The 25,097-nt window shown below is 39.6% G+C and overlaps 1 protein-coding gene across 1 annotated transcript in view; it reads left to right on the top strand.

Moving 5' to 3' along the window:
- Positions 1-25,097, top strand: part of LOC130026079 (bifunctional heparan sulfate N-deacetylase/N-sulfotransferase 3) — a 158,456-nt gene that overhangs the window by 51,066 nt on the left and 82,293 nt on the right. Inside the window, exons 4-5 of the mRNA XM_056116770.1 lie at positions 968-1,122; positions 22,798-22,983. Of these exons, the coding sequence (XP_055972745.1) occupies positions 968-1,122; positions 22,798-22,983 (341 nt within the window). The remainder of the gene's footprint in view (positions 1-967; positions 1,123-22,797; positions 22,984-25,097) is intronic.

Raw genomic sequence — 25,097 nt, 5'->3', positions numbered from 1 at the left:
CACACACACACACACACACACACACACACACACACACACACTCTCTCTCAAGTGAATGAGGGAAATGAAACCAACCAAGATTGGAAGGGTCAGGAGACTAGCAACAGAGCTGGCCATCAGAGAAAGATGTGTTTCTTGGTGGAAAATCTGTTTCTAAACCCCTGAGGGAAAAACAATTCCAGGACCCACGGGAGGCTTTGCACTGGCTTGAACATTTCTCAGCCTCCTCTGTCACCTCTGCCCTTTCTCCTTTCTGCCCACGGTCTTTTCTCATCTTCCCAAAGGCAATTCCTACATTTCCCTTATCTCCTTGCTTTGCTTCTTTGGGAGTGTAGGGTGGTTTGGGCCACCCCTGGCAGTGCTCAGGAGCAACCCCTGGCTCTGTGCTCAAGGGTTGTTCTTGAAAAATGCTCAGAGGACCATATGCAGTACCAGGTCTGAAACCCTGTACTCTGTCTCCAGCCCTTTCTCCATTTCTTCAAACAATACTTTTCACTAAGCCGCAGCTTCTTCTTCTATGAGCAAGAAACCCAAAGAAAAGATGAAATGATTTTTCTGTGGCTGGCCTGACCCAGCCCATGTTGAGGTCATCTAAGCCCAGAGCTCTGCATAACGTCTCCTGACTCAGTCCTCCCCCCACTCCCATCCCAACCATCCCCCAGACTATGAGCTGTACAACTAGACCAAAGCACCCAAAGTCCATGGAAATGGGTGTGTATCTCCATTTGGCAATAATTTTGTGTACATGTCTCATGTTAAAGGACTCTTTATAGAGTTTTGTGGCAATTCAATCCCTTGCTTATTTCCCAAGTATCATATTTTGCTTTGCTACAGTTCAAAGTCTTGCAGGCATCCAAAAGAGTATAAAATCCCCTCTCTTAACTAGATAGGCAGGAGTACGTAATCAGATGATGGGTTGATAATCAGTAGAACCGGTGTTGATGGAATCAAATTTTCCCCCTTGAAGGGACTGAAGAGGAGGACGAAGGAGATGACCGTCTTCTGGGCTCCGTGGATGAGTTCTGGTGGTTTCCGCACATGTGGAGCCACATGCAGCCCCACCTCTTCCACAATGAGTCATCCTTGGTGGAGCAGATGATCCTCAACAAAAAATTTGCCTTGGTGAGTACCTCACGTGGAATATCACATTGAACTCATTTATACTCACTGTAGGAATGAGCCGGTTTGGATGCAGAGACGCTAGCTGAGCACGCATCTTGTGCTGACCCAGTCGGGCACTGCAGCCAATGTGCCACGTGACGCCTTTCAAAGGCGGGGGGGGGGGGTGTACCTCACTCCACTCAGCAGGGTCTCACTTAAGAGCATCTTTGCCTGACTCTCTAAGCACTTGGTTACATGGTACCGGGGTTAGGTGCCTGCCTTGCCTGCAGATACTCGGCTCCACACGCACCCGAGTATCACCTGGTACATCCCTGGACAGCCCTAGCACCACTTGGTGTGGCCCTGGATCACTCCACCATCAGCTCTGCCAGTTGTGGTCACAAAAGCTGCAGTAAGACGTAAATCCTATCCAGAATTTTCCTGTTACACTGGGATTTCATAATATGTACATGGAACAATTCTTCAACAAAGAGCTCCCATGGTCTACTGCCAAACAATACAGGAATAAGAGCCCCCTCATCCAGAGGTATGCATCACTAGAGTAGCCAGGGCAATGTTCTTATTTGGATCAGGACTTTAGGAACATTCTGGAAGACAAAGGAGATTCAGGTGTCAGGGAGAATTGGTGGGAAATGGGATTGAAGGGTAAGAAAATAGAATTAGGTTGGAGATAATGAAGACTCGATCTAGGAAACTATTGTAACAGGGAAAAATTGTTTCAGTAATACTGAAAATAGGGCCAGAGAAATAGCAGAGCAAGTAGAGTGATTGCTTTGAATGCAGCTGACCCAGGTTTGATTGCCCTAAACCCCCTAAGATCCTGGGAGAACAACCAGGAGTGATTCCTAAGCACGGAGCCAGGAGGAAGTTCTGAGCATCAGCAGGTGTGCCTCCACCCCACCCAAAAAAAAAATCTAGAATATACCTAAGAGTGATGGAACATTCCCCAAACAGAATACTTTATAATGAAAGCATTTCTGATTGGAAACAAGAAATTTAACAGTAAAAGTTACAGAAAGCATAGCCTTTGGGCAAATGTTTGTGCTCATCAGAAATAGTGTATCATGATTTACAAGTACAGCATGTGCTGTGTGGGAGACGGTATTTTCTCTTTGCATTTGTAAGTTTTTCTCACAGGACACAAACACATGGAGGGGGTCTATTTGCTCAGCATCTCCTTCCCTGGGTAGACAGTATCTTGGGAGAAGAAACTAAATTTTGTCCATAACATTATTGTCATTCTCATTCATGGAGGTATCAAGTACTTGTCCCGTGCAAGTCATCAAAGCAGAAAAACTTACCACTCAGAAGGGATTCAAAATGTCTCCATTTTTGTAGCATTCCATATAGAGAGATATTCACATAATTAATAAATCCAACCCCATCAAATTGTGTTTCTAACCTAATCCTCTTGATTGTACCTATCAATAGTGTGCAAAATAAATCTGAAAATTTTGGATATGGTTTTAAAACTCTAAAATATAACTGTTCCCTTGACAAAGAATGATTTGTTAAAGTTGTGGAATCAATGATTCCAAAATCCTCACTTAATTTTCTTACATATTTCCAGTTCAAAATGGCAGAGGACCAGAGAGAGAGCACCGAGCACAGGGTTCTCCACACAAACAGCTGAGCGGGGTTCCATCCCAGCACTATATATGACCCCCGGAGCACTGCCAGGAGTGATCCCGAGCAACTCCAGGTGTAACCCCAAAACACAAACAAAATGGCACGGAGACTGTATTTTGTAAATCTGTGGACACAGATTATACGTCTCTCAAACACCCATCCATGGAAGTTTTTGGGCTAATCATTACTTCAGAAAGTATGATGCCCATCTTGTGGAATGGTTGTTCTACTTAAGGCACTAAAGCCAAGATACATGGGAGTTGATCCGCATGGTACCTAACCCAGGCTTATATACAAAGATGTTAACATTTGAAAAGTGTATTCAGTTTCTATCTGGAAGATACAGATGTCCAAATATTTTCTGGGTAGCATCAGGGCCCCATATTTGTATTTTTAACATTAAATACATCTGCTCCCCAAAAGAGATAAGTAACTCTAAGTACATCTTTGCTGTGCTTTGATAGTTTGTCAAGAAAGCAAGGATAGTACTATCCATGGGAAAGTGTGAAAATGTCATGATGGCATTTGTGAACTCCCATGAAACTGGGATATAAACAGGAACGGTACAGTGTGTGAACATGTGTACACATTGCCACTGTGTGTGGCAGAGGCCTCTGGCAACCCTATCGCAATCACAGACATTAACTCTACCATCATCAGAAGTCTAAGACTGCTAGTATTAGCAATGCAAATCAACAAGAGATATTTGGAGAAGAAAACGGAAAATCGACCTTGTAGCTTCTTCTTAAGCAAGAAGAGAAAGAGAAAGGGATCTGTGAAAGGAAATAAAACACCATGAAGTCAAATAAAATGAAATTTTTAAAAAATGAAAACTGAGGGAGGTTTTTGTTGTTTGTTATGACTGACTTGGTAGTCTTCAGGATAAACAGAACACTGTTCAGACAGATCTGATGAAAGAGACAACATTCACTGTCAAGTTCCAATGAAAATAGAATATTTTCAAAAAAAACAAAAAAAAAACAAAAGAAAGCAGAACATTATCTAAAATTTTGTCATCACTTGGATGAAACAATGAGTGCCAATCTTATACTTACCTGTAAATACTTACAAGTATATCTGTTAAGGACAGACAAGCATTCTGCAAGATTTAAAATGTTCAGCTAAAAATTACCATGAATCCAAAGAATAATTCAAAGTATAAATTGATTCATATTAGTGGGGATTAGGAGGGAGGGAGGGGGAGGTTTTCAAAGCAGTGCTCAGCTCCAATGCTGGAGCCTGGATGTGAGGTCAGCTTGGGTCCAACAGGCGCTAGTAGCTACACAGGTCACCCCAGCTGTGCTCAGTGAGACATTGAGCACAGGACATGCATTCCTGCCCTTTGATACCCCCCTGGTCTCTATTTGGTCATTCTTATATTCTTAACTCAAGAGGCAAGCTAAAAACAGTTCTCATTCTTCAATCCTGGTTGAAAACTCAAATTATGTTTCTTGAGGCAATAGAGAATAATCATGAAGGCTCTTGTGTTCTTCAATGCTTAATCAAACACAGTCAACATTTCTGTCAGGCGAGGATAGGCATGAACAAAGGCAGAATTAAACCCCCACGTTCCCCAGCAGTACTCTGTAGAAGAGAACAGAACTGTGAAACGTTAGGGAACGGTGATCAACACATAGTAAACACTCAGCAGATGGCAGCTGCTGTTTTTATTATTATGTTCAGTACCATAAAATTGCCATCTTCAGTGTTCTTCAAAAATCCTCAAGTTGAAAAGCTTTTTTTGGACTGGGATGACATTTGGTTAATGTGAATTCTGCACATTTCTAAATATGTGTTAATTTACTTCCTATTAAGACATTAGAGGTACAAAGCTGCTAAATTTAAAGCCACCATGAGAACAAATCAAACCTTTGGGTTTTGTAAATATATTTATAGTTTTAGGTTTTTATAAACTTTTTAAATATATACTATCTTAAGTCTTACATTTTTTAAAATCTATCTATATATGTAGATACAGATATAGATAGATATAGATATAGATAGTCTGCATTATTTCCTTTAATTCTTACAATTGCTCTGGTAAGTAAATATATTTATTCTCACTATACAGCTCAGGAAATTGAACACCAAATAAAATAAAGTGACTTGTGCTAGTGTATAAAAAACTACTTTATGGTAGAATCAAAGCCAGAAATCCATATATTTAAAAACCACTTAAATTATGACTACAGCTTCTTTACTGCCCTCCCAGCCCAAACCCAGATGTAAATCTAATTGCCCTGCTTCCTGCTGGTTATCCAAGGGAATTCCTAGTAATCTTGATAATGTTGAGAACTAGAGGAAGAACCTTCCCTGAGGTTCCTGAAGGTCCCCAAAGGGAGGCTAGACTGCTAACCTGTCGGAAATCAACTGGATCTGAGGAACTTCCCGCCTGACAGTGTCCATGGAGACACAGAGGCCACTTTCCTTTTTGTAGTTTTCATGGTCTTATGCTAATACACAGACCCTATTGTGGAGGAAATGCTGCCCCAGCTCTTGACTTGCTGTGTGGAATGAGCAAAAATCTTAGCTATGCTTAGGAAAATGCTGTCTTCCTTAACTGGATTGCATCTTGCCTTTCTCCTCTAGCTTGGGTGTTCCTAATTTTATTTTATTTTTTTTAATTTTATTAGTGAAACACCATGAGATACAGTTGTAGACTTACAATTTTTTGTGCTTGGGTTTCAGTTATACAATGATTGAGTACCCATCCCTCCACCAGTGCCCATTCTCCACCTCCAGTGCTCCCAGTATCCCTCGCGCCCCCCATACCCCCATCCCACCCCACCCCTGTGGCAGGGCATTCCCTTTAGTTTTCTCTCTCCTTTTGGGTGCTGTGGTATGCAAAAGAGGCATTGAGTGACAATCATGTTCGGTCTATAGTCTACTTTCAGCATGCATCTCTCATGCTGGAAGGATCCTCCCAATACCCTTTATTTGGTGCTCCCTTCTCTATCTGAACTGTCTTTTCCCCTAGCATGTGTGGCTCACCTCCAAACCATGGAGTGGACCTCCTGGTACTTATCTCGGCTATTCTTGGGTGTTAGTCTCCTGTTTTGTTACTTTATATTCCCCAGATGAATGCAATCTTTCTATGTCTGTTCCTCTCTTTCTGATTCATTTCACTTAGCATGATGAACAAAAGGGGGCTCCTAATCTTAAAATGAGCCCCAAGACTGGAGAGATGGATCTCAGGAATGGAGCATATGTTTTGCATTCAGGATACTTGGGGTCAACCCTAGTACTTCAAGGTCCCCGGAACACCACCAGAAGTGGTCCTCAAGCATAGAGCAGGGAATAGCCCTTCAGCCCTTTAGCATAGTCATCTAAGACTCAGGGGAAAAAATTTAATAAAAAAATGGCCATCAGTGTTCCCCAGTGAAGGAACCAATAGCAAAGACATGTCACTGCCTTTGATGTTGCTGGATTCAGAAATATTGCAGGTAAGGATAAAATTCAGTAGGCAAATGAGTGAGTTAAAGGATATTTTATAATGTTCTCCAACTTAAAAAAATCTGCATTTATGATATAAGACTGTGCATTGGGGGTTGAGGAGTCCGCTATCATCAGTGACAGCCAAGCACATGCTATTTTCATTCAGTTTGGGCAGACACATCTGGTCTCTTATCCTTCTGCAAAATGTGAACATTCTGTCTCACAGGGGAATCTAACGTCCATTTTCATTTATTTTTAAAAGCTCTTTCTAATAGCTTATTAGAGAAGGTCTGGCAAATTCCTTAAGCAAACTTGAATTTGACGATAGCCATCAGGAAATGCAGCTTTGAGGTTCATTAGAAAATATTTTTGGTTACCAAATACACACCTATTCGAGTATTAAAATGAAATTTCATCAAGGATTTTAAAAGTAACATCTTGTAAGCAGGGATTAATTGTAAATGATCAACCTATACCACCATTTGAAATAACTGGTGTACAACTTTAAAAATTGAACAAAACTCCATTGGAAAAGTAAAATAACTATTAGCATTTGGACCTGAAAAATCATCAGTACCTATAGCCAGAGAGACAATACAATATGGTACTGTGGGTCAGGCACTTGCCTTGCACTCAGCTGAATGAGATTAAAAGTCCCCAGCACCCCATATGGCACCCTGAGTCCTGACAGGAGTCAGTAAGCAAGACATAAGCCCCTACCCCCCAAATAATTTCAAGAAACAGCAATATATATAATCACTTAATCACTTAACTTCCCGTTAGTCGTCAATTTGCTTGAGTGGGCGCCAGTAACATCTCCATTTGTCCCTGTCGCGTGCTAGTGTAGCCCAATGGCATCTGTTCGCTCCGGGAACATGAAGGGCCTCAAACCGATCGTTCATGATCTTGACGAAGAAGTCTGACCATCTGGTAGGTGGGCGGCCACGCGGTCTTTTGACATCCCGTGGAATCCAATCAGTAACAGCTCTAGTCCAATGGTCATCTTTAAATCTCATTACGTGACCAGCCCATCTGATTTTCAACACCTTGGCAAATGAGACAGCGTCCCTGATCCTTGATCGTCGACGGATGTCAGACGGATGTCAGTGTGTGTATATATATATATATATATATATATATATATATATGTATATGTGTATATATATATATATATTGCAGAAGAAATGGACTACACTTCGGTAATCATAACACCTTAATTTCTAGTAAGAGACTAAAAATTTACCACAGAACTCACTGCCCAACATCAGAAGATACTTACTCTGTTACATATAATACAACTGAAATTAGTAATAGTAGTTGAATAATGTTTTTATAAACATAAAATCTTGCTAAGGATTGCACTTTTTTATTGCATCACCATTATCTCTTCTAATGGAGTCCTTTTACCCCCTCATTTCAAATTCAGCAGAACTTGCTAATTTACATAAACTGTAACGTCTATTATCATTAATAAACTTCTTAGAGTAGTGAGCACATTAACTTTTCTAATACAGAAATACAGATTATAGTATCAATACGTAATTAAAAATTTGTTGAAAGACTTGCTGACTTTAGGAATCTATGATAATCTTTTCATTAGTTTGCATGCCAGCCAGCGAATGAAAGGATTTCATCACTTTTACTTTGTCAAAGCACATTAGAAAAGGCACACTAGATTTCCATTTTATTGATATTAAAAACAAAGCATTTAATCCAAATTTAATAGAGTGCAAATCAGGAAGCAAAGGGGGACTCTGAGCTGGCAGGTCATTTCCAGAATAACCCAAGTAGCACAGTTTCTAACAAATACTCACTGTTATTCAGAGCAGGAATATCTAGATGGTAAAAAGTGAGATTGACTTTACACGTGGAGAGAGCAGGCGCCAGAGGTGCATATATTTTTCAGGGCCAATGTTCAACTGACAAAGTACTGGAATGGCCATTCTAGTTACTAAAACACTGAAATATGCCAACGAGACTACCCTTACCCCACTGTCATCTTAGACCTCCCCCCAGGGTATTCCCAACCTTCCCTACTCAGCATCCAAATGGCCCTTGCCAGTTCCCTCAGAATGAGCCCTAGTTCTAAAGCAGGCAACTCTGTGACCCAGTTTTACAACTGCTCAGCGGCCTGCTGGCTAGGAAACAGTTCAAGCACCACCCCTGACTGTACCTGGTCAATAACACGGACATGGAAGGACCCTGAACTAACGTGTTCAGAAGAGAAGTCACAGGACAGGAAGTATACTGAGGCCAAGTGAAGCAAATCTCTGCTCCTCCAGAGAAGGACATGCACAAAATGCTCCCTGGTATCTAATAGATGCTCAAGGTTTTTCAGATGAAAATACAAATATTTCTTATCAACTTTCATGAAGATTTTTAAGATCAATTAGGTTTTATTATTACTCTGATATGGTGAGTCGGTAGCCAAACTTATATTTAGTGTATAAGTCCAAGTCACACTCAGCTCCTGGGAGAGAACAAGACAGAGTCTCCTACCCTATGCCTGACTGTCTCCACCAGGGCCCAACAGCTGAAGACCACCAAGGCCCAGCCAAGGCCATGCTGAGAGCACTCTCCACACACTTGGATGAGCCTCACGCATAAAAGAACTGACAGAGGAACCCAGGTGTGTGGGACCCGGGGCTGAGATCTCCAAGCCTGTACAGTTTGGGACTGGACCTGCCAGTAACTAGACAGTTACACCCACCAACTGCCGTGTAACTCCAACAACGGCCAGGATCCAGAGATCATCACACTCAGGCCGCGCGACATCTTATCATCTCATTCCTAATTCGGTCAAACTGGCAGGCTACCAAATGTAACATGCCCACACGGCAGAGTCTGGCAAACTCCCCGTGGTATACCCAATATGCCAAATACCAGTAACAATGATGGGTCTCATTCTCCTAACCCTGAAAAAGCCTTGAATATGGCACTTTAAAAAAAAAAAAAACTCAGGGCTAGGACGAAGAAGACGTTACTGGCACCTGCTCGAGGCAATCGACGAACAACAGGGTGGTCGTGATCGTGAAGTCCAATTGTAGTCAAAGTTTGAACTGTTGCTTTCTCTGCAGAGTTCTTTATTTTACCTGAATAAAGATACCACCCTCCCGCTCATGTCTTCTGCAGTACCAAATCTTCCATCATTTACATACCTGACTAAACTTTCCAAAGTGGATTTTATTACCTAGTGAACCTAGAATTTATTGTTGTTAACTTCTTTCCAGGTTGATTTTACTTACTCTCAAGGAAGAGTTTATCCTGCCCAAAAAACTAGAAAACATAGAAGGGAATCAGTCGATTTCCTCTTTCCTTCAACAAATGAAATTTAGCTAAGGGTCATGTTCAAAGAGATAGAATAGACAAAAGACTCTGAGTCCAGCCCCCAGCCCTCCACAGACTCCCCCAGTCCCCCTCTAGTATACCTTGGGGATGGCCCTGGTGGCGGGGTGACTCCACAGCACCAGCCTCACATTAAGAGACCCTGAGCATCACTTAGAAGCTTCGCCTCAGCACCAAAATCCCCATTGCATGTCCAGCACACACAGGGTGATTTGAACTGATTTTGTGAAGACACATTTTGAACATGTCCTGTATAGAAATAGTCCCTCATGGCTCACGTTTATTTGGACACAGAGTGAAGTAAAAGCTTTTACAAGACTTCCAATAAAGTCGGTGAGCAGTGGCGCAGAGTCAAGATGCAGGACACAGGGATGGCTCTCCATCCCCATAGAGAGCTCTATTTCCGGAACCCTGCCAGCTGCTCCTGAACAAGGACCACTCTTTCCTTCTTGACTATCCTGCATTTAGCTAAAGGAATCGAGCGAGCGCTTGCTTTCTAAGAGGTGTCTATAAACCTGGCAGATATCTCAATGGTTCTTCCTTCACTGCCATATCCTGCTCACTGAAAACTTGCCATCCCCACTCCTTTCCAAATTTCTCATCCTAACACCTGGAGTTTTAGAGCAGCATCCAAACTAGTCCCCTAACCACCCGTTCTTACCCTTTAATTCATGCTGAGATCAGAGAGCATTGTGAAACTTGAAATTGTATTATTTTGTCTTCCCCTGCATGAGACAGAACCTTCTGGTTTCAGTCAGAAAGATTCTTGACTCTCCAGAGGAAACGCAGGAAGAGAAATTTTGAGCGCCAGATGTTTACCGAACGTTGAACTTAGAGCTCTTCTCGCATAGGCAATAATTCCTCAAACCCACCAGTGAGACTGCTTATTCCCACACTGAAGATGGCAGTGTATAAACCTGGCAGATATCTCCATGGGTTCTTCACTGCTATATCCTGCTCATTGAAAACTTGTCATCCCCACTCTTTTAAAATAATATCTATTAATAAGTCTGCAGTCAGAAGATCGATAACAGCTCTGCTATCCTTTCAAGAATACTTAATTAAAATTAAAATTACTTCTATGCAGACTTAATGATTTCCACACTAATCAACCTTGTCTGTTTTCTCAAAAATTGGGTGTCTTTGCAAGCACTTTGAGAATTTGAACGTCTCTAGCCTCATTATCTCTCATGGACCTCACAGATCCACCAAAAACTGTTTCTTCAAATTCTGAAAAAGTATATTATACCACACCCTCAGATTCCTCCACTATGTATCAGTATGATTTTAATTTATTTGTTGCAGCATAAAAATAGTCTTCGTAATTTATTTTTTTTTTACATTTCCACAAACTCCTTCATGTGTTTACTTAAGAAATTGCAGCAATTCAAAATATCAACTTGGCCTGGCAAAGTACAAGTGTTTACATCATTCTTTTGAGTATCCTTACTAAAGAGCATGCTTTAGTGCGGTATTTTTTATAAGATTCTCAGCAACGCTATGAAGATACTTAAACAATTCTGAAGGGAACATGAAAAGAAAAAAAATCGCATACTTTGTTAGAAGGAAACTTAGCTTAAAATAAATTATGTAATTATGAGGCAAGACTGGACTCCCTCTCTCAAAAAATTCTTAGAGGTTACCAAAGAAAACGAAGGTTAAGGTATGCTTATCTTTTCTGTCATCCTATTTCAGTACTGAAAATGAATTATCAATTAACTTTGTTTCTGGAAATGTCTTAATGTATTTGGCTTACTGAGTTTCATGTTTAGTCAAATAATCCAGTTGTTAAATGGAATAATAAATATTCTTGAAGGAAAGTATATGGTCGTGAAGGACTTTTGCTGTGTCTTTTTACAGTCTTATCAACTTTATGGATTACCAGGGGTATTTGTTCCTATCACCTGATACATTATATCAATTCAATGACTTATTCAAGAAGAGACTATACTGCTTAGTAGAGCTCTTTGAAAGATGTATCAATTATGATAGTTTATCTTTTATAAATGTCTGCTCTTAAGAGGGAATTATAAGTTTGGGGGTAAGTGGAAATGATACTTGGTCTACCTTTATTTCTTAGCTGTCTCAAAAAAGAAGAGATAATGTTTATAAAATGGGGGGAGACAATTTTTTGCTTGCACCTTTCATTCTCTGATAATTAATCTTTATACCTCCTTGGGAAATAGAGGACTTAAGTTTAGAGGAGTGGTAGAGCCTGCCCCCGACTGGTACCAATGAAGACAGCTGGAGCTTGATGACATCCTGCTGCTCCCTTTCCCCTGGCAGCACCGGTCCCTGGAAGACACCCATGACTGCATTGGCATGGAATGACTATCTCCGAATAAGTGAAGAACACTATTCTTTCCTAACCCTAGAGTTCATGGAACACCGTCCAGAGCTGAGCGACTAAGAGTGATAAGATCACAATTCTGCTTTCTGAGTTGCCATAGAGTCAGTCTTGTAAGATCTCACTGTTAACACCTTTAGCACCTTTCACCAAAGACTTGTGTTACTGTAGCTGCGCTTTTTTGAGTCCAAACGGCGAGACTAAAAATATTATCTTTTGATCTCTGGGGGATAACTCAGCTGGTAGAGCACCCGCCTTGCCTGAAGTTCAATCCTCAACAGCACCCACCCCACACGAGAGGTGCAGTCCCTGTGGGGCACCCCAAGTACTGCAGCACCCTCCAGCACGCTGGCAGTCACGCCTGTGTGAGCCCCCCAAACTAAAGGATGAAACACCAGGAAATACCTCAGCTTGATGTGTGATCCTGGTCTTCAGAATGAAAAAGGGAAGGGGAAGAGGCAGGCAAAGACTCTCACCTTCCTGAGCCTTCTGAACCTACTATTTCAGCCAGCAGCGAAACTCAACTAAATCTTAATTCCAATATTTTTATTTCGGTTTCATTTCACAGTCATGATTGACTGAGTCATTGGCCATACGATTGACCCCAGTCTCCAACTCACCTCTCCTCCCTGGAAATCAGGCAGATACCTCCCTGTTCAAAGCCTGAATTGCCAATTTATATGACTGGTCTTTATTCCATGGCCAAATTGTGAGTCATCTTGTTAGCCAAAAATTGAGATATGATCTCAAAGATCCACCATGAATAACAAGACTTGGACTCTTCCTAGAAAACAAGATGAGGAAGACCAGTCAAATATTTTATTATATAACAGATTACAACTCAGGATTATTTTAAACCAAATCTGTTTTTTAATAAAATGATTGTCACAGTAGATAATTTACATACCAGTCAGCAAACATAAGTTTATAATATGGGTTAAAGTATACCAAGCGGCAGGAGAAAACTGTACAGAAATCAAGTGGCCAAATCTATAAATCTCAAATAAAGTTATATAAACATGTCTGTTACACTTAGGAGGTTATTACTTCCTTAAATATGTAAAAGGAAAATGATACATGTTAGTTTAAGATTATATCTGGATGAAATATAGTACATTTATATTTAGTATATGAATATAAGATCACTTCTAAAACCACAGCAATTAAAAAAACAGGCACACGCGTTAGCATATGTAGTGGGAAATATTTTCCCACTACATATGCCATAGGAACCATAAGCTAACTTCTTAGATGGAAACTTCTCTATTTTAGCTCAGCCACTAGAAATAAAGTTGCCAATAACTCATAAGCCTATCTTAACTCACACTGCATATCAAGCAGAATAGTAACACTGAACGTGAAGGACTAAACCATACCTCTCACAATGGTAAAGCAACGCAAAAGCCCACCAAACATTCATATTGAAGAGTCTAGCCCAGATGACACCAACAGTACTGTAGTGTTAGACAACCTCTCTGACAAGGAATTCAGAAGGGAGCTACTTAGGATGCTTAGGGAATTAAAAGAAACAATGGAAACCAATGCCAATAGAAGACAAGAGGATCTGAAGGCAGAAATGAGGAAAATGCAATCAGAAATGTCAGACCTGAAAAATCTCGTAGGTGAATTGAAAAGCTCAGTGGAAGGCCTCAGCAGCAGAGTAACAGCGGCTGAGAACAGAATCAGTGAGCTCGAAGATGAAGTTCAGAGACTCTCCAGAAAAGAGCAGAAAATGGAAAAGAGACTCACAATTCGGGAACAGATGGCAAGAGAAGATCGTGATGAAGCCAAGAGGGGTAACATAAGAATTATTGGAGTCCCAGAGGGACAGGAAGAAAACCTCGATGAAGAAGAAACTGTCAAAGACATCATTGCTACAACATTTCCAGAGCTGAAGAAAACTTGTGACCACATTCAGGAGGCCCGAAGGGTACCAGCTAGAAGAAATCCGAATAAAAATACCCCAAGACACATTCTGATCAAAATGACCAAAACCTTAGACAGAGACAAAATTCTGAAAGCAGCAAGATCGAAGAAAGAAATCTCTTACAAAGGAGCATCCTTAAAATTCACAGCTGATTTTTCTGATGAAACCCTCATGGCCCGAAAACAGTGGTGGGACATAGTAAAAAAACTCAATGAAATAAATGCCTCCCCCAAAATACTTTTCCCAGCAAGACTCTCATTCATAATAGAAGGAACAACACACAGTTTCACAGACAAACAACAGCTCAGGAACTTCATAGACTCAAAACCATGGTTACAAGAACAACTAAATGGGCTACTTTAAGGCAAGAAAGGCCCCTCAAATACACCCAATTTTAACATAACAATGGGACAAAATCCCATAACAATAATCTCTCTCAATGTCAATGGGCTAAACGCACCAATTAAAAGACATAGAGTGGCAGGATGGATTAGAAAATTGAACCCAACATTCTGCTGCCTGCAAGAAACGCATCTCAATAGTCAAAGCAAACACAGACTCAGAGTCAAAGGCTGGAAAACAATCCTACAGGCAAACAGCTCCCATAAAAAAGCTGGGGTAGCCATCCTTATATCAGACCACATTGATTTCAGAGTGAGGAAGGTCATAAGAGACAGTGAAGGCCATTACTTATTGATCAGAGGATCTGTACAACAGGAAGAACTTACAATAATAAATGTATATGCACCTAATGAGAGACCAGCAAAGTACTTAAAACAACTACTCATAGATTTGGAAAAAGACATCAATAGCAACACAATACTAGTGGGAGACTTCAACACTGCTTTGTCACCTCTTGATAGATCAACCAGACTCAAGCTTAGCAAGGACATACTTCATTTGAGGGAAACAATGGAAGAAAGGGACTTAGTAGATATATACAGGACACTTCATCCACAAAAAGCTGAATACACATTCTTCTCAAGCGTACATGGAACATTCTCCAAGATAGACCACATGCTGAGCCACAAAACATGCCTCCATAAAATTAAGAAGGTAGAGATTGTATCAACAATCTTCTCAGACCATAATGCACTGAAATTAGAAGTAAATCACACACAAAAACAGAAAACTAAATCAAACACCTGGAAATTAAACAGTGCACTATTGAACAACGAGTGGATTAGACAGGAAATCAAAGAGGAAATCAAAAGATTCCTAGAAACGAATGAAAATGAGAACACGAGTTACCAAAACTTATGGGACACAGCAAAGGCTGTGTTAAGAGGAAAGTTTATAGCTCTACAAGCATTCCTCAGGAAGGAGGAGCGAGCACACATAAGTAACCTAACCTCACAGCTTAAGAGCTTGGAGAAGGACCAAAAAAAGGAGCACAACCCGAACAGGAGAAAGGAAATAATAAAACTCAGAGCAGAGATTAACGAGATGGAAACCCAAAAAACAATCCGAAAGATCAATGAAACCAAGAGCTGGTTCTTTGAGAAAATTAACAAGATCGATAAGCCTCTAGCAAAACTCACAAAGAAAGGGAGAGAGAAAACCCTAATAAACCGAATCAGAAATGAAAAGGGGGTCATTACAACAGAAACCACAGAAATTCAGAGGATCCTCAGGGAGTACTTTGAGAAGCTTTATGCCACGGAACATCAAAACCTCGAGGAAATGGATAAATTCCTAGACTCCTACAGACTCCCAAGGCTGAACCAAGAAGACCTGGAATACCTGAACAGACCTATCACCATCAAGGAAATTGAAATGGTAATAAAAAGTCTCCCCAAGCACAAAAGTCCTGGCCCGGATGGATTCACTAGTGAATTCTTCCAAATCTTTAAAGAGGACTTACTCCCAATACTCTTTAAGCTTTTCCACGAAATTGAAATATCAAAAACACTTCCAAACAGTTTCTACGAAGCAAATATCACACTGATACCAAAAGCAGACAGAGATACCACAAAGAAAGAGAATTACAGGCCGATATCCCTGATGAACACAGATGCAAAGATCCTCAACAAACTACTAGCAAATAGAATCCAACTACTCATCAAAAAGATCATACACCATGACCAAGTAGGATTCATCCCAGGGATGCAAGGATGGTTCAACATTCGGAAATCAATCAACATAATCCACCATATCAACAAAAGAAAAGATAAAAAGCATATGATCATATCAATAGATGCAGAGAAAGCATTTGATAAGATCCAGCACCCCTTTATGATGAAAACCCTAGCCAAAATGGGTATAGAGGGGACCTTCCTCAACATAATTAAAGCCATCTACCACAAGCCTACAGCAAGCATCATCCTCAATGGGGAAAAACTGAGAGCCTTCCCTCTAAGATCAGGGACGAGACAGGGATGCCCACTCTCTCCACTGCTGTTCAATATAGTACTGGAAGTACTTGCAATAGCGATTAGGCAGGAAAAAGATATTAAGGGCATTCAGGTAGGAAAGGAAGAAATCAAGCTCTCACTATTCGCAGATGATATGATACTCTACTTAGAGTACCCAATAACTTCCACCAAAAAACTCTTAGAAACAATAGACTCGTATAGTAAAGTTGCAGGTTATAAAATCAATACCCAAAAGTCCATGGCTTTCCTATACGCAAACAGTGAGAGAGAAGAAAGCAACATGAAAAAAACAATCCCATTCACAATTGTGCCCCAGAAAATCAAGTACCTAGGAATCAGCTTAACTAAGGAAGTAAAGGACCTGTACAAAGAAAACTACAAAACGCTACTTCAGGAAATAAAAGAGGACATGAGGAAATGGAAAGATATCCCCTGCTCATGGGTCGGGAGACTTAACATTGTCAAAATGGCAATACTACCGAAAGCATTGTATAAATTCAATGCAATCCCTATAAGGATACCCATGACATTCTTCAAAGAAATGGAGCAAACACTCTTGAAATTTATATGGAACAATAAGCCCCCACGAATAGCTAAAGCAATTCTTGGGAAAAAGAAAATGGGAGGAATCAACCTCCCGAACTTCAAACTGTACTACAAAGCAGTAATAATTAAAACAGCATGGTACTGGAACAAAGGCAGAACTGCAGACCAATGGAACAGGGTTGAATACACTGACATCTCCCCTCAATCATATGCTCATCTAATCTTTGATAAAGGTGCAAGTAATGTGAAGTGGAGTAAGGAAAGCCTCTTTAATAAATTGTGTTGGCATCACTGGATGGCTACATGCAAAAAAATAGGCTCAGAACTCTGCCTAACACCATGTACAAAAGTAAGATCAAAATGGATTAAAGACCTCAACATCAGACCATAAACCATAAGGTACATTGAAGATAAAGTTGGCAAAACCCTCCATGACATTGAAGCTAATGGTATCTTCAAAGATGCCACGCCACTGGCCGAGCAAGTGAAAACAGAGATAGATAAATGGGACTATCTTAAACTAAGAAGCTTCTGCACCTCCAAAGAAACAGTGACCAAAATACAAAGACAGTCTACAGAATGGGAAAGGATATTCACCGAATACACATCTGACAAGGGGTTGATATCCAGGATATACAAAATACTTGTTAAACTCCACAAGAAGAAAACATCCAACCCCATCCAAAAATGGGGCAATGAAATGAACAGAAACTTTCTCAAAGAAGAAATCCGAATGGCAAAAAAGCACATGAGAAAATGCTCTACATCATTAATCATCAGGGAGATGCAGATCAAAACCACAATGAGATACCATCTCACACCTCAGAGACTGGCCCAAATTCAAAAGAACAAAAGCAACCGATGCTGGCGTGGATGTGGCGAGAAAGGGACACTCCTTCACTGTTGGTGGGAATGTCCACTGGTTCAGCCCTTCTGGAAAACAGTATGGACGATTCTCAAAAAATTAGAAATTGAGCTCCCATTTGACCCAGCAATACCACTCTTGGGAATATATCCCAGAGAGGCAAAAATGTATAGTCGAAGTGACATCTGCACTTGTTTGTTCATTGCAGCCCTCTTTACAATAGCCAGAAACTGGAAGAAACCTGAATGCCCAAGAACAGATGACTGGTTAAAGAAACTTTGGTACATCTACACAATGGAGTACTATGTAGCTGTTAGAAAAGATGAAGTCATGAAATTTACATACAAGTGGTACAATATGGAAAGTATCATGCTAAGCGAAATGAGTCAGAAAGAGAGGGATAGACATAGAAAGATTGCATTCATCTGGGGGATATAAAGTAACAAAGTATGAGATTAATACCCAAGAATAGCTGAGATCAGCACCAGGAGGATTACTCCATAACTTAGAGGCCAGCCGGGTATCCTAGAGGAAAGGGCTATTCAGATAGAGAAGGGAGCACCAAATAAAGGATGTTTGGAGGATCCTCCCAGGAGGGGAGATGCATGTCGAAAGTAGACTATGGACTGAACATGTTTGCCACTCAATGCCTCTTTTGCAGACCACAACACCCAAAAGGAGAGAGAGAACACAGGGGATTGCCCTGCCACAGAGACGGGGGGATGGGGGGATGGGGGTGGGAGGGATATTATCCATGGTGGTGGAAAATGGGCACTGGTGGAGGGATGGGTATCTGATCATTGTATAATTGAAACCAAAGCACAAAAAATTGTAAATCTACAACTTTAAAAAAAATAAAATAAAATAAAGGGGAAAAAAAAAAAAAACAGGCACAAACTACTTTTCAACTGAGTGAGTGGGGAAAAAAAATAGGTATGAAGTAGATTCTTCTGTGTAAGAATTATTTGTTTCCATTTGAGATCATACCAGAACTACCTTCATTTTTTACAGGGGCATTTTCTAATAAAAACACTCATAGATGGAACACCAAAGTCCATGTCCTGAGCTGGTGACAAGCCTGCCTTGACCTGTTTGGTTCTAGGTAAAGGAGGAAGTGGATTGTAACTTACTTAGCCTGGAGCTTCTGAGGAGACGTTTCTGACTCTGAGCAGCCACTTCCAGGAACCCGAGTCCTAGTTCTGCAGAGCTGAAGTTTCCTTAAGGCTCATTGGCTTTGCCATTGAGAAACAAACCACCTTTAGACACTTTAAAACTCTTCTCTAATTCAAGGAAATAATTTCATAAATGTATTTTCTTCATAAATTGGGTATGTGTCTTATTCAAAAGGGTTCTAATTTCATTTTTCTAAACATGTTCCTAGCACCTGGGAGAAAAATGTATTTTTTTTGTGTGGAATAACCTTCGCAACAACAATAGCATTTAAGAAAGTCACTTTAAAATTCAAAGCAAAACAATTTTTCATAGAATAAGTCTAAAGCATACCACCAAATGTAAACAAAGAAACTTTATCCTAAGCCCATGCAAATTTTAAATGCAAAGCCTCAATACTATGAGATGGTTAACCAAACTATGATCTTATATATACTGAGGAAATGTGATATATCTAACTAATGTGTAGTTCAAGAACAGCATTGAAAAGTATTTCCAAATTATGTTTTAATAAAGTTTTGTTTTTCCTACAAACAAGTTTAAATTGTCTATTGATTTCCTATCATTGTGGCATTTTATAATGACATTAATTTCTATGCTAACTAGTATGAGAAATATGGGAATCGGCAATGAGCTTCACTCTAAAGAAAACAAGCAATGACCATTCCAAAAGTTCTTCTGTTTAGAAAGATATGAAGAAAAATATTAAAATAAAGTACCATTCTAATTATAAGCAATGCCAGACACAGTAACAACAAAGTCTCCAATGGAGACGTTACTGGGCCCGCTCGAGCAAATCGACGATCAACGGGAGGGCCTTTACCTTTACCTTTTTAGAAATATTATCAAATACAGTAGTTATGGAGTTCATGCCCAATTCAATCAGCTAATCAGTGGCTGAATAAATAGCAGTACTCCTACATAAAATAAATTTTTAAAAAATACAGCAATAAAAAGTGATTTCCTCAGTAATTAAGATATGTTGCTCAAAAATCTGAATCTGATTTATATTTTTACTTTACTTTTGAACGGAATTTCTCAAAATGCCCATTTTTCTCAATAAAATTGTATTATCTTCATGGTCTTTATCTGAAAGTATATGAGTATATAATTTAGAAAAATGTTGTAGTTTAAAATTTTACATGGTAAAAGTTAAATATTTAAATTCCTAATAATAAATGTATCTGCTCCATACTAAAATAAAAAATTGAGGATTGTTGAGGGGTTTGGGCCACATCTGCTATGCTCAGAATTTATTCCTGACTCTGTGCTTTGGGATCACTCCTGGAGGGGCTCAGGAGACCACGAGGTGCCAGGGATGCTCAGTTTATCTGTGTGCAAGGCAAGCACCCTATACCCTCTACCTGCTCTAGCCCCTTAAATGTTTAGGTATAGTCTGAAGAATACTTCATTATTGACACAGGTATGAAATGTCCTGTGAATCTGCACATGAACTGAGAGTTCAAATGAGATCACTGAGAAAGTGAAAATGAAAACAAAAGGGAGGTGGTCTGAATTCAAATATCCATCCATTTGCTCACTAATATTTAAGTTCTTATTATTGACAAGGCTGGAGCGATAGCACAGTGGGTAGGGTATTTGCCTTGCACGAGGCCAACCCGGGTTTGATTCCTCCGTCCCTCTCAGAGAGCCCAGCAAGCTACCAAGGGTGTTCCACCCGCACAGCAGAGCCTGGCAAGCTCCCCATGGCGTATTCAATATGACAAAAATAGTAACAGCAAGTCTTACAATGGAGATGTTACTGGTGCCCACTCGAGCAAATTGATGCACAATGGGAGGTCAGTGCTATAGTGTTATTATTGGCAAGACACTGGGCTTGCAATTGAATGACATGTCAGTGGATAAAAGAGAACCCAGATTCACTGGTCTTATTATCTCATGAGGAAGAGAGACAGTAGGAAATAGTTATTCCCATAGCATGGCTGGGGAGCAATCTCACCAAAAGAAATATGAAGCAATATTCACTAACAAACTTTGTTATAAACTATGAATAACCAGTGAAGTCTTAATCAAATTTAATTGGGAGGGGAACTTGCCATGAAGGGTTCTCAGAAGATATGGCAGAATAAATAATGATTATCTTTAGAGCTGTCACATTTATCTAAGTAAAGGTTTGGAGGAAGGAACCACATCTGGGAGGGAGCTGTGTAGGAAAGTGCATGGTGAGTTATAGGAAAGGATTAACATGACAAAAACGCAGTGAGAGGAACAAGGATACAGGGCAAATGGTGAGCCTGAGAACTTTGCATTTTGATCTTCAGCATGCTCAGGAAATCCTGGGAGCACTCTGAGAAAAAAGAACCATCATCACATTTTTGTCTTACGAGTTACTTGGTTTGTGTGTAACAAATGGGCTGGAAATACCTAAATAAATAAATAAATAAATGAACAAAAGAGGAAATGGGGTTAGAATAATGTGAAAGCATGATGTTGGCAGAATTGGAGGAAATATTCATGATAAATTGGAGACACACCAAAAATAGCACAGATAGGATCTGATAACAGACTGGATGTATGGGAGGCACATCAAAGTAGCACTGATAAGATTTGATAACAGACTAGATTTAAGAGTAAATGAGGACACAAGTGTCAAGAGCATCTATTTCTTGAGGCAGCAAGCAACTGATTGATGAAGATCATGTAATGACATGAAGAAACCCTGGGAAATAAAGCTTATCTGGTTGAGCTGAGAGGTGAAAAATCAAGAGTTAAAGAATGAGACTAGTTCATCTTGTTTTCAACATATTTAGCTATAGCTCATAGTAATTCTCTGTCCTTTTGGGCTCATGTCCTTCACTAGAAAAAAAATCTTGATAGTGATTACAGATCTTCTAGATCTAAGATACTCACTTTCAAACAATGATCAATGAAACAAAGTATACTATTAGTTGAAAATAAAGTTAGCCAAATGAAGTTACCTTTCCCCTTTATTCATGCCCATTTGTAGCATGTAGCTACAAATCAATGCATTTAACAGTCTTATACAATTATTTTCTCTAAGTGAACTCTCTCTTAGGCATAATGAAAATCTATGACTAACTCAAAGGAAGCTTATTTGGTTGGAACTTTTTAAGACTCATAAAGCAATTCAGAAATACAGACAGAAATATAAAATTCCATTCAGAGGTGAAAAAAAAAAACATAGTTCGACTACTGAAGCCATGGGTTTTCTTTTTATAAAAGACACATTTTATCTTTTATTGCTAGACAATTTTCCTTTATGCCAAAAAGACTATGTCATGATTAATGGACTATATCAAGCAGAGAAGAATAATCACGATTATACAAAGCTGTCACAAGCTACCTCCAAACTAATCTAGATGCCATACAGATTCATTTGGGGAATTACAGACCCAGTCAGGACCAGCCAAAAAGAAAAAGAAAAAACAAAACACCGTGACATTGATTAGTTACTTCATGGGTTCTTTGTGTGTGTACACATATAATTTCAAAACTTCTTAAACTGCACTCATTTTATCTACAAAAGCTTGACTTTAAATCAACTAAGTTCCCAGAATTTTCATTCTTTCAATACCTTCAGAAAGAAACGTGGCAGAAATGCGGCAAGCTTGGTAGCGACCAAGCAAGGGGATGAATAATAACCTGTCAACTGGCCCGGAGAGCTCAAAAAGTGCTCATTACTCTGACAAGTGTTTGTTTTAGTTTGTGGGAGTGCTGAGTGTTGTGTATAGTAAACGTTTGTTACTTAATCTATTGAAATTATGAGCAACAGAAGAATAGACAGCTATGACAAGGAGACAGAAGGCAGATTCTTTCCAGTTCTTCATTAAAGTCTCTAGTCCTGTCCCACCAAGTCTCAAACACAAATATATCAACATCAAGACTCCTGGAATGGTTACAGGCCTTCACAATGGCTAGAGGTCTAAGTATTTAACTGTGTTATACAAGTAATATTGAGTGCGAACAAATGAATGTATCGTATATTTGAAAATTATGGCATAGACAAAGAATGAAGACTCTTCCCACATTCTAACTAACATTTGCTTGGTCCTAGGAGCATGGGATTCCAACCGACATGGGCTATGCCGTGGCCCCTCACCATTCTGGTGTCTATCCTGTACATGTTCAGCTGTACGAGGCCTGGAAGAAGGTTTGGAATATCAGGATCACCAGCACTGAAGAATATCCACATCTGAAACCAGCTAGATACCGGAAGGGCTTCATCCACAAAAACATCATGGTGAGCTGTTCAGTCTGCATAGGGTGCCACTAATTCAGCCACATTACATTCCTCTTTGGAAGGAAAAATAGAAGCACCACATTTTTAAAGGTCACCATATGAAAAGCTCCATAATTGCAGGAAGCATACTTGTCATATCAAAGCAGATATGGTTTTAATTAAGTTTATGTCTATTATAAAAATATAGCATAAAATTCTGTTTCACTGATACTATTGCAATTAAGCAGACATTGATGTGGAAATATTAGGAAAATATTAATCTGAGTCATGGATCATCTATAGAAGCCATCAACTCTTCAAAAAGTTACTGAGGACATAAAATGAAAACTCACTCTTCATAAAATAGCCATTTGCTATTTTATAAGCAAAACTTGCCTCTTCTTTTTACCATGTCAGGCTTGAAAAAAACAAAAAGAAAGAGGAGAAAGAAAAACTATGACAAAAAGTCACAGGTGAAGCCTGACAATCATGAACTGATCACAGTTTAAAGTGTAAATGAAACATGGGTTTAGTAAAATAATTCCTATCCATTGTTCAAATATCTCTAAAGTTGTTCTATTTCGTTTTGTTTTGTTTTCACATTGGCAACAACTGTGTATTACTCAGATGTGTCATTCTTAATACTTTGTGAGCTTTTGTCAAATCTGGTAATTAAATTCTAATTTTCCCTCACAAAGTGGAAATCCAAAGAGTCCTGGTAAATTAAGGATGAGTTAGACATATACTGGGGGCTGTGAGTGGGAGTAAGGGTCACTGCACCCAACAAAGTGTCCAGGCACTATAACTGCCCAACTATGTCTGTGCAGATCTCTGTCCCTTAGGTGGAAATACCCTTTTTTCTGAAAATTTTCCTATGCTTATCCAAACTATGGGGTAGATTATGACATTTAATTTGAACCAACTCCCATCTTAACTTTTCTGTCAATAAAAACTCCTAAATATGAGATGCAGACATGATGACTACATTCCATCCCAGTCTGCTGGGCCTCCTTATTGAAAGTGAACTCACGGAGCCACCAGCTGACACCCTTTTGAGTTAGAGAGAAGACGTGGTTTATATAATAATTTAAAAGCTTTCAATATTCTTTTGTCATTTAAAGATTATGTGCAGTCATAGCAGAGTTCTGAACCAAAGACTTTATTCAAAGCTCTTTTGTTTTAAGTCTTCTTGTTCTGCCAGGAATCTTGCCTGGCTCTGTCCCATGAGATGTGTTCATTTCTTTCTCCGGAAATATATTTTGCCTGCCTTAGACACGCATAGACCTTGCAGGTTAACAAAGGCTCTCACGGATTTCCCATCTTGATGGAACTGTCCCTGTGGTTCCACTTTTGAGGTAGTCCACTAAAACTTGTATTTGCTCTATGGGGTCTTGAATGAGCATTTCCAAGAGGAAAATGTTCAGTAGTTTGTTGGTCATGTAGAACAGAGAAGGGACAGGGTTGGAGTTGTTTAAATAGTGACACAAGAAGAGAACCAAGAGCCTATATGCCCTCCAGGAGGCAGGCTACAAGGGCAAAAGAGCAGGGAAGTGTGAACCTTGCCTAGATCACACCAATATTTTATTTTCTGAGATGAGGAAGCCAATTTTTAAATAACCAATTCACAAACCAAACTCAAAATCAAAAACTTAAATGAAGCTCATTGTCTTCTGTGTAAGCCAATCACTGCTACCCCTAACTGGAACATCATGTGTCCCTTTTCCCTCATAATTGGTCTATATACTCCAACATAATTCCTTTATAGTAATTTTGTACTTTCTTTCCCACAAATGTCATTCATTTTTTTGACTTCCACATGTAAACTGTGCTGCTTCTTCAGCTTTGTCTCTGACCCATTGACAGAGCCAACCTTTAAATTTTCCTTATATGCTGCCTTTCAACTTGACCTTCCTGCCCTTATGTGTTTTCGATTGTTTCCACACCCTCTTTACTTGCCCTTTAGCAACTTGATAACAATTTGAATTAAGTTAACTTCTATCTTCTTTCCCAAAGTAGCTAACAAAGGCTCATTCCAGAAAAATCTACAATAGCATTGCTGTTTTCACGCCCTTGTCATTCTTTCACAAAAGACTTTCTGACCATACTCTATTTACTATTCTCTTTATTCCTCAATA

The sequence above is a fragment of the Sorex fumeus genome, unplaced genomic scaffold (genome assembly GCF_029834395.1).
Source record: "Sorex fumeus unplaced genomic scaffold, SorFum_2.1 ptg000033l, whole genome shotgun sequence".
NCBI lineage: Eukaryota > Metazoa > Chordata > Mammalia > Eulipotyphla > Soricidae > Sorex > Sorex fumeus.
This window is presented reverse-complemented; position numbering and strand designations above follow the sequence as displayed.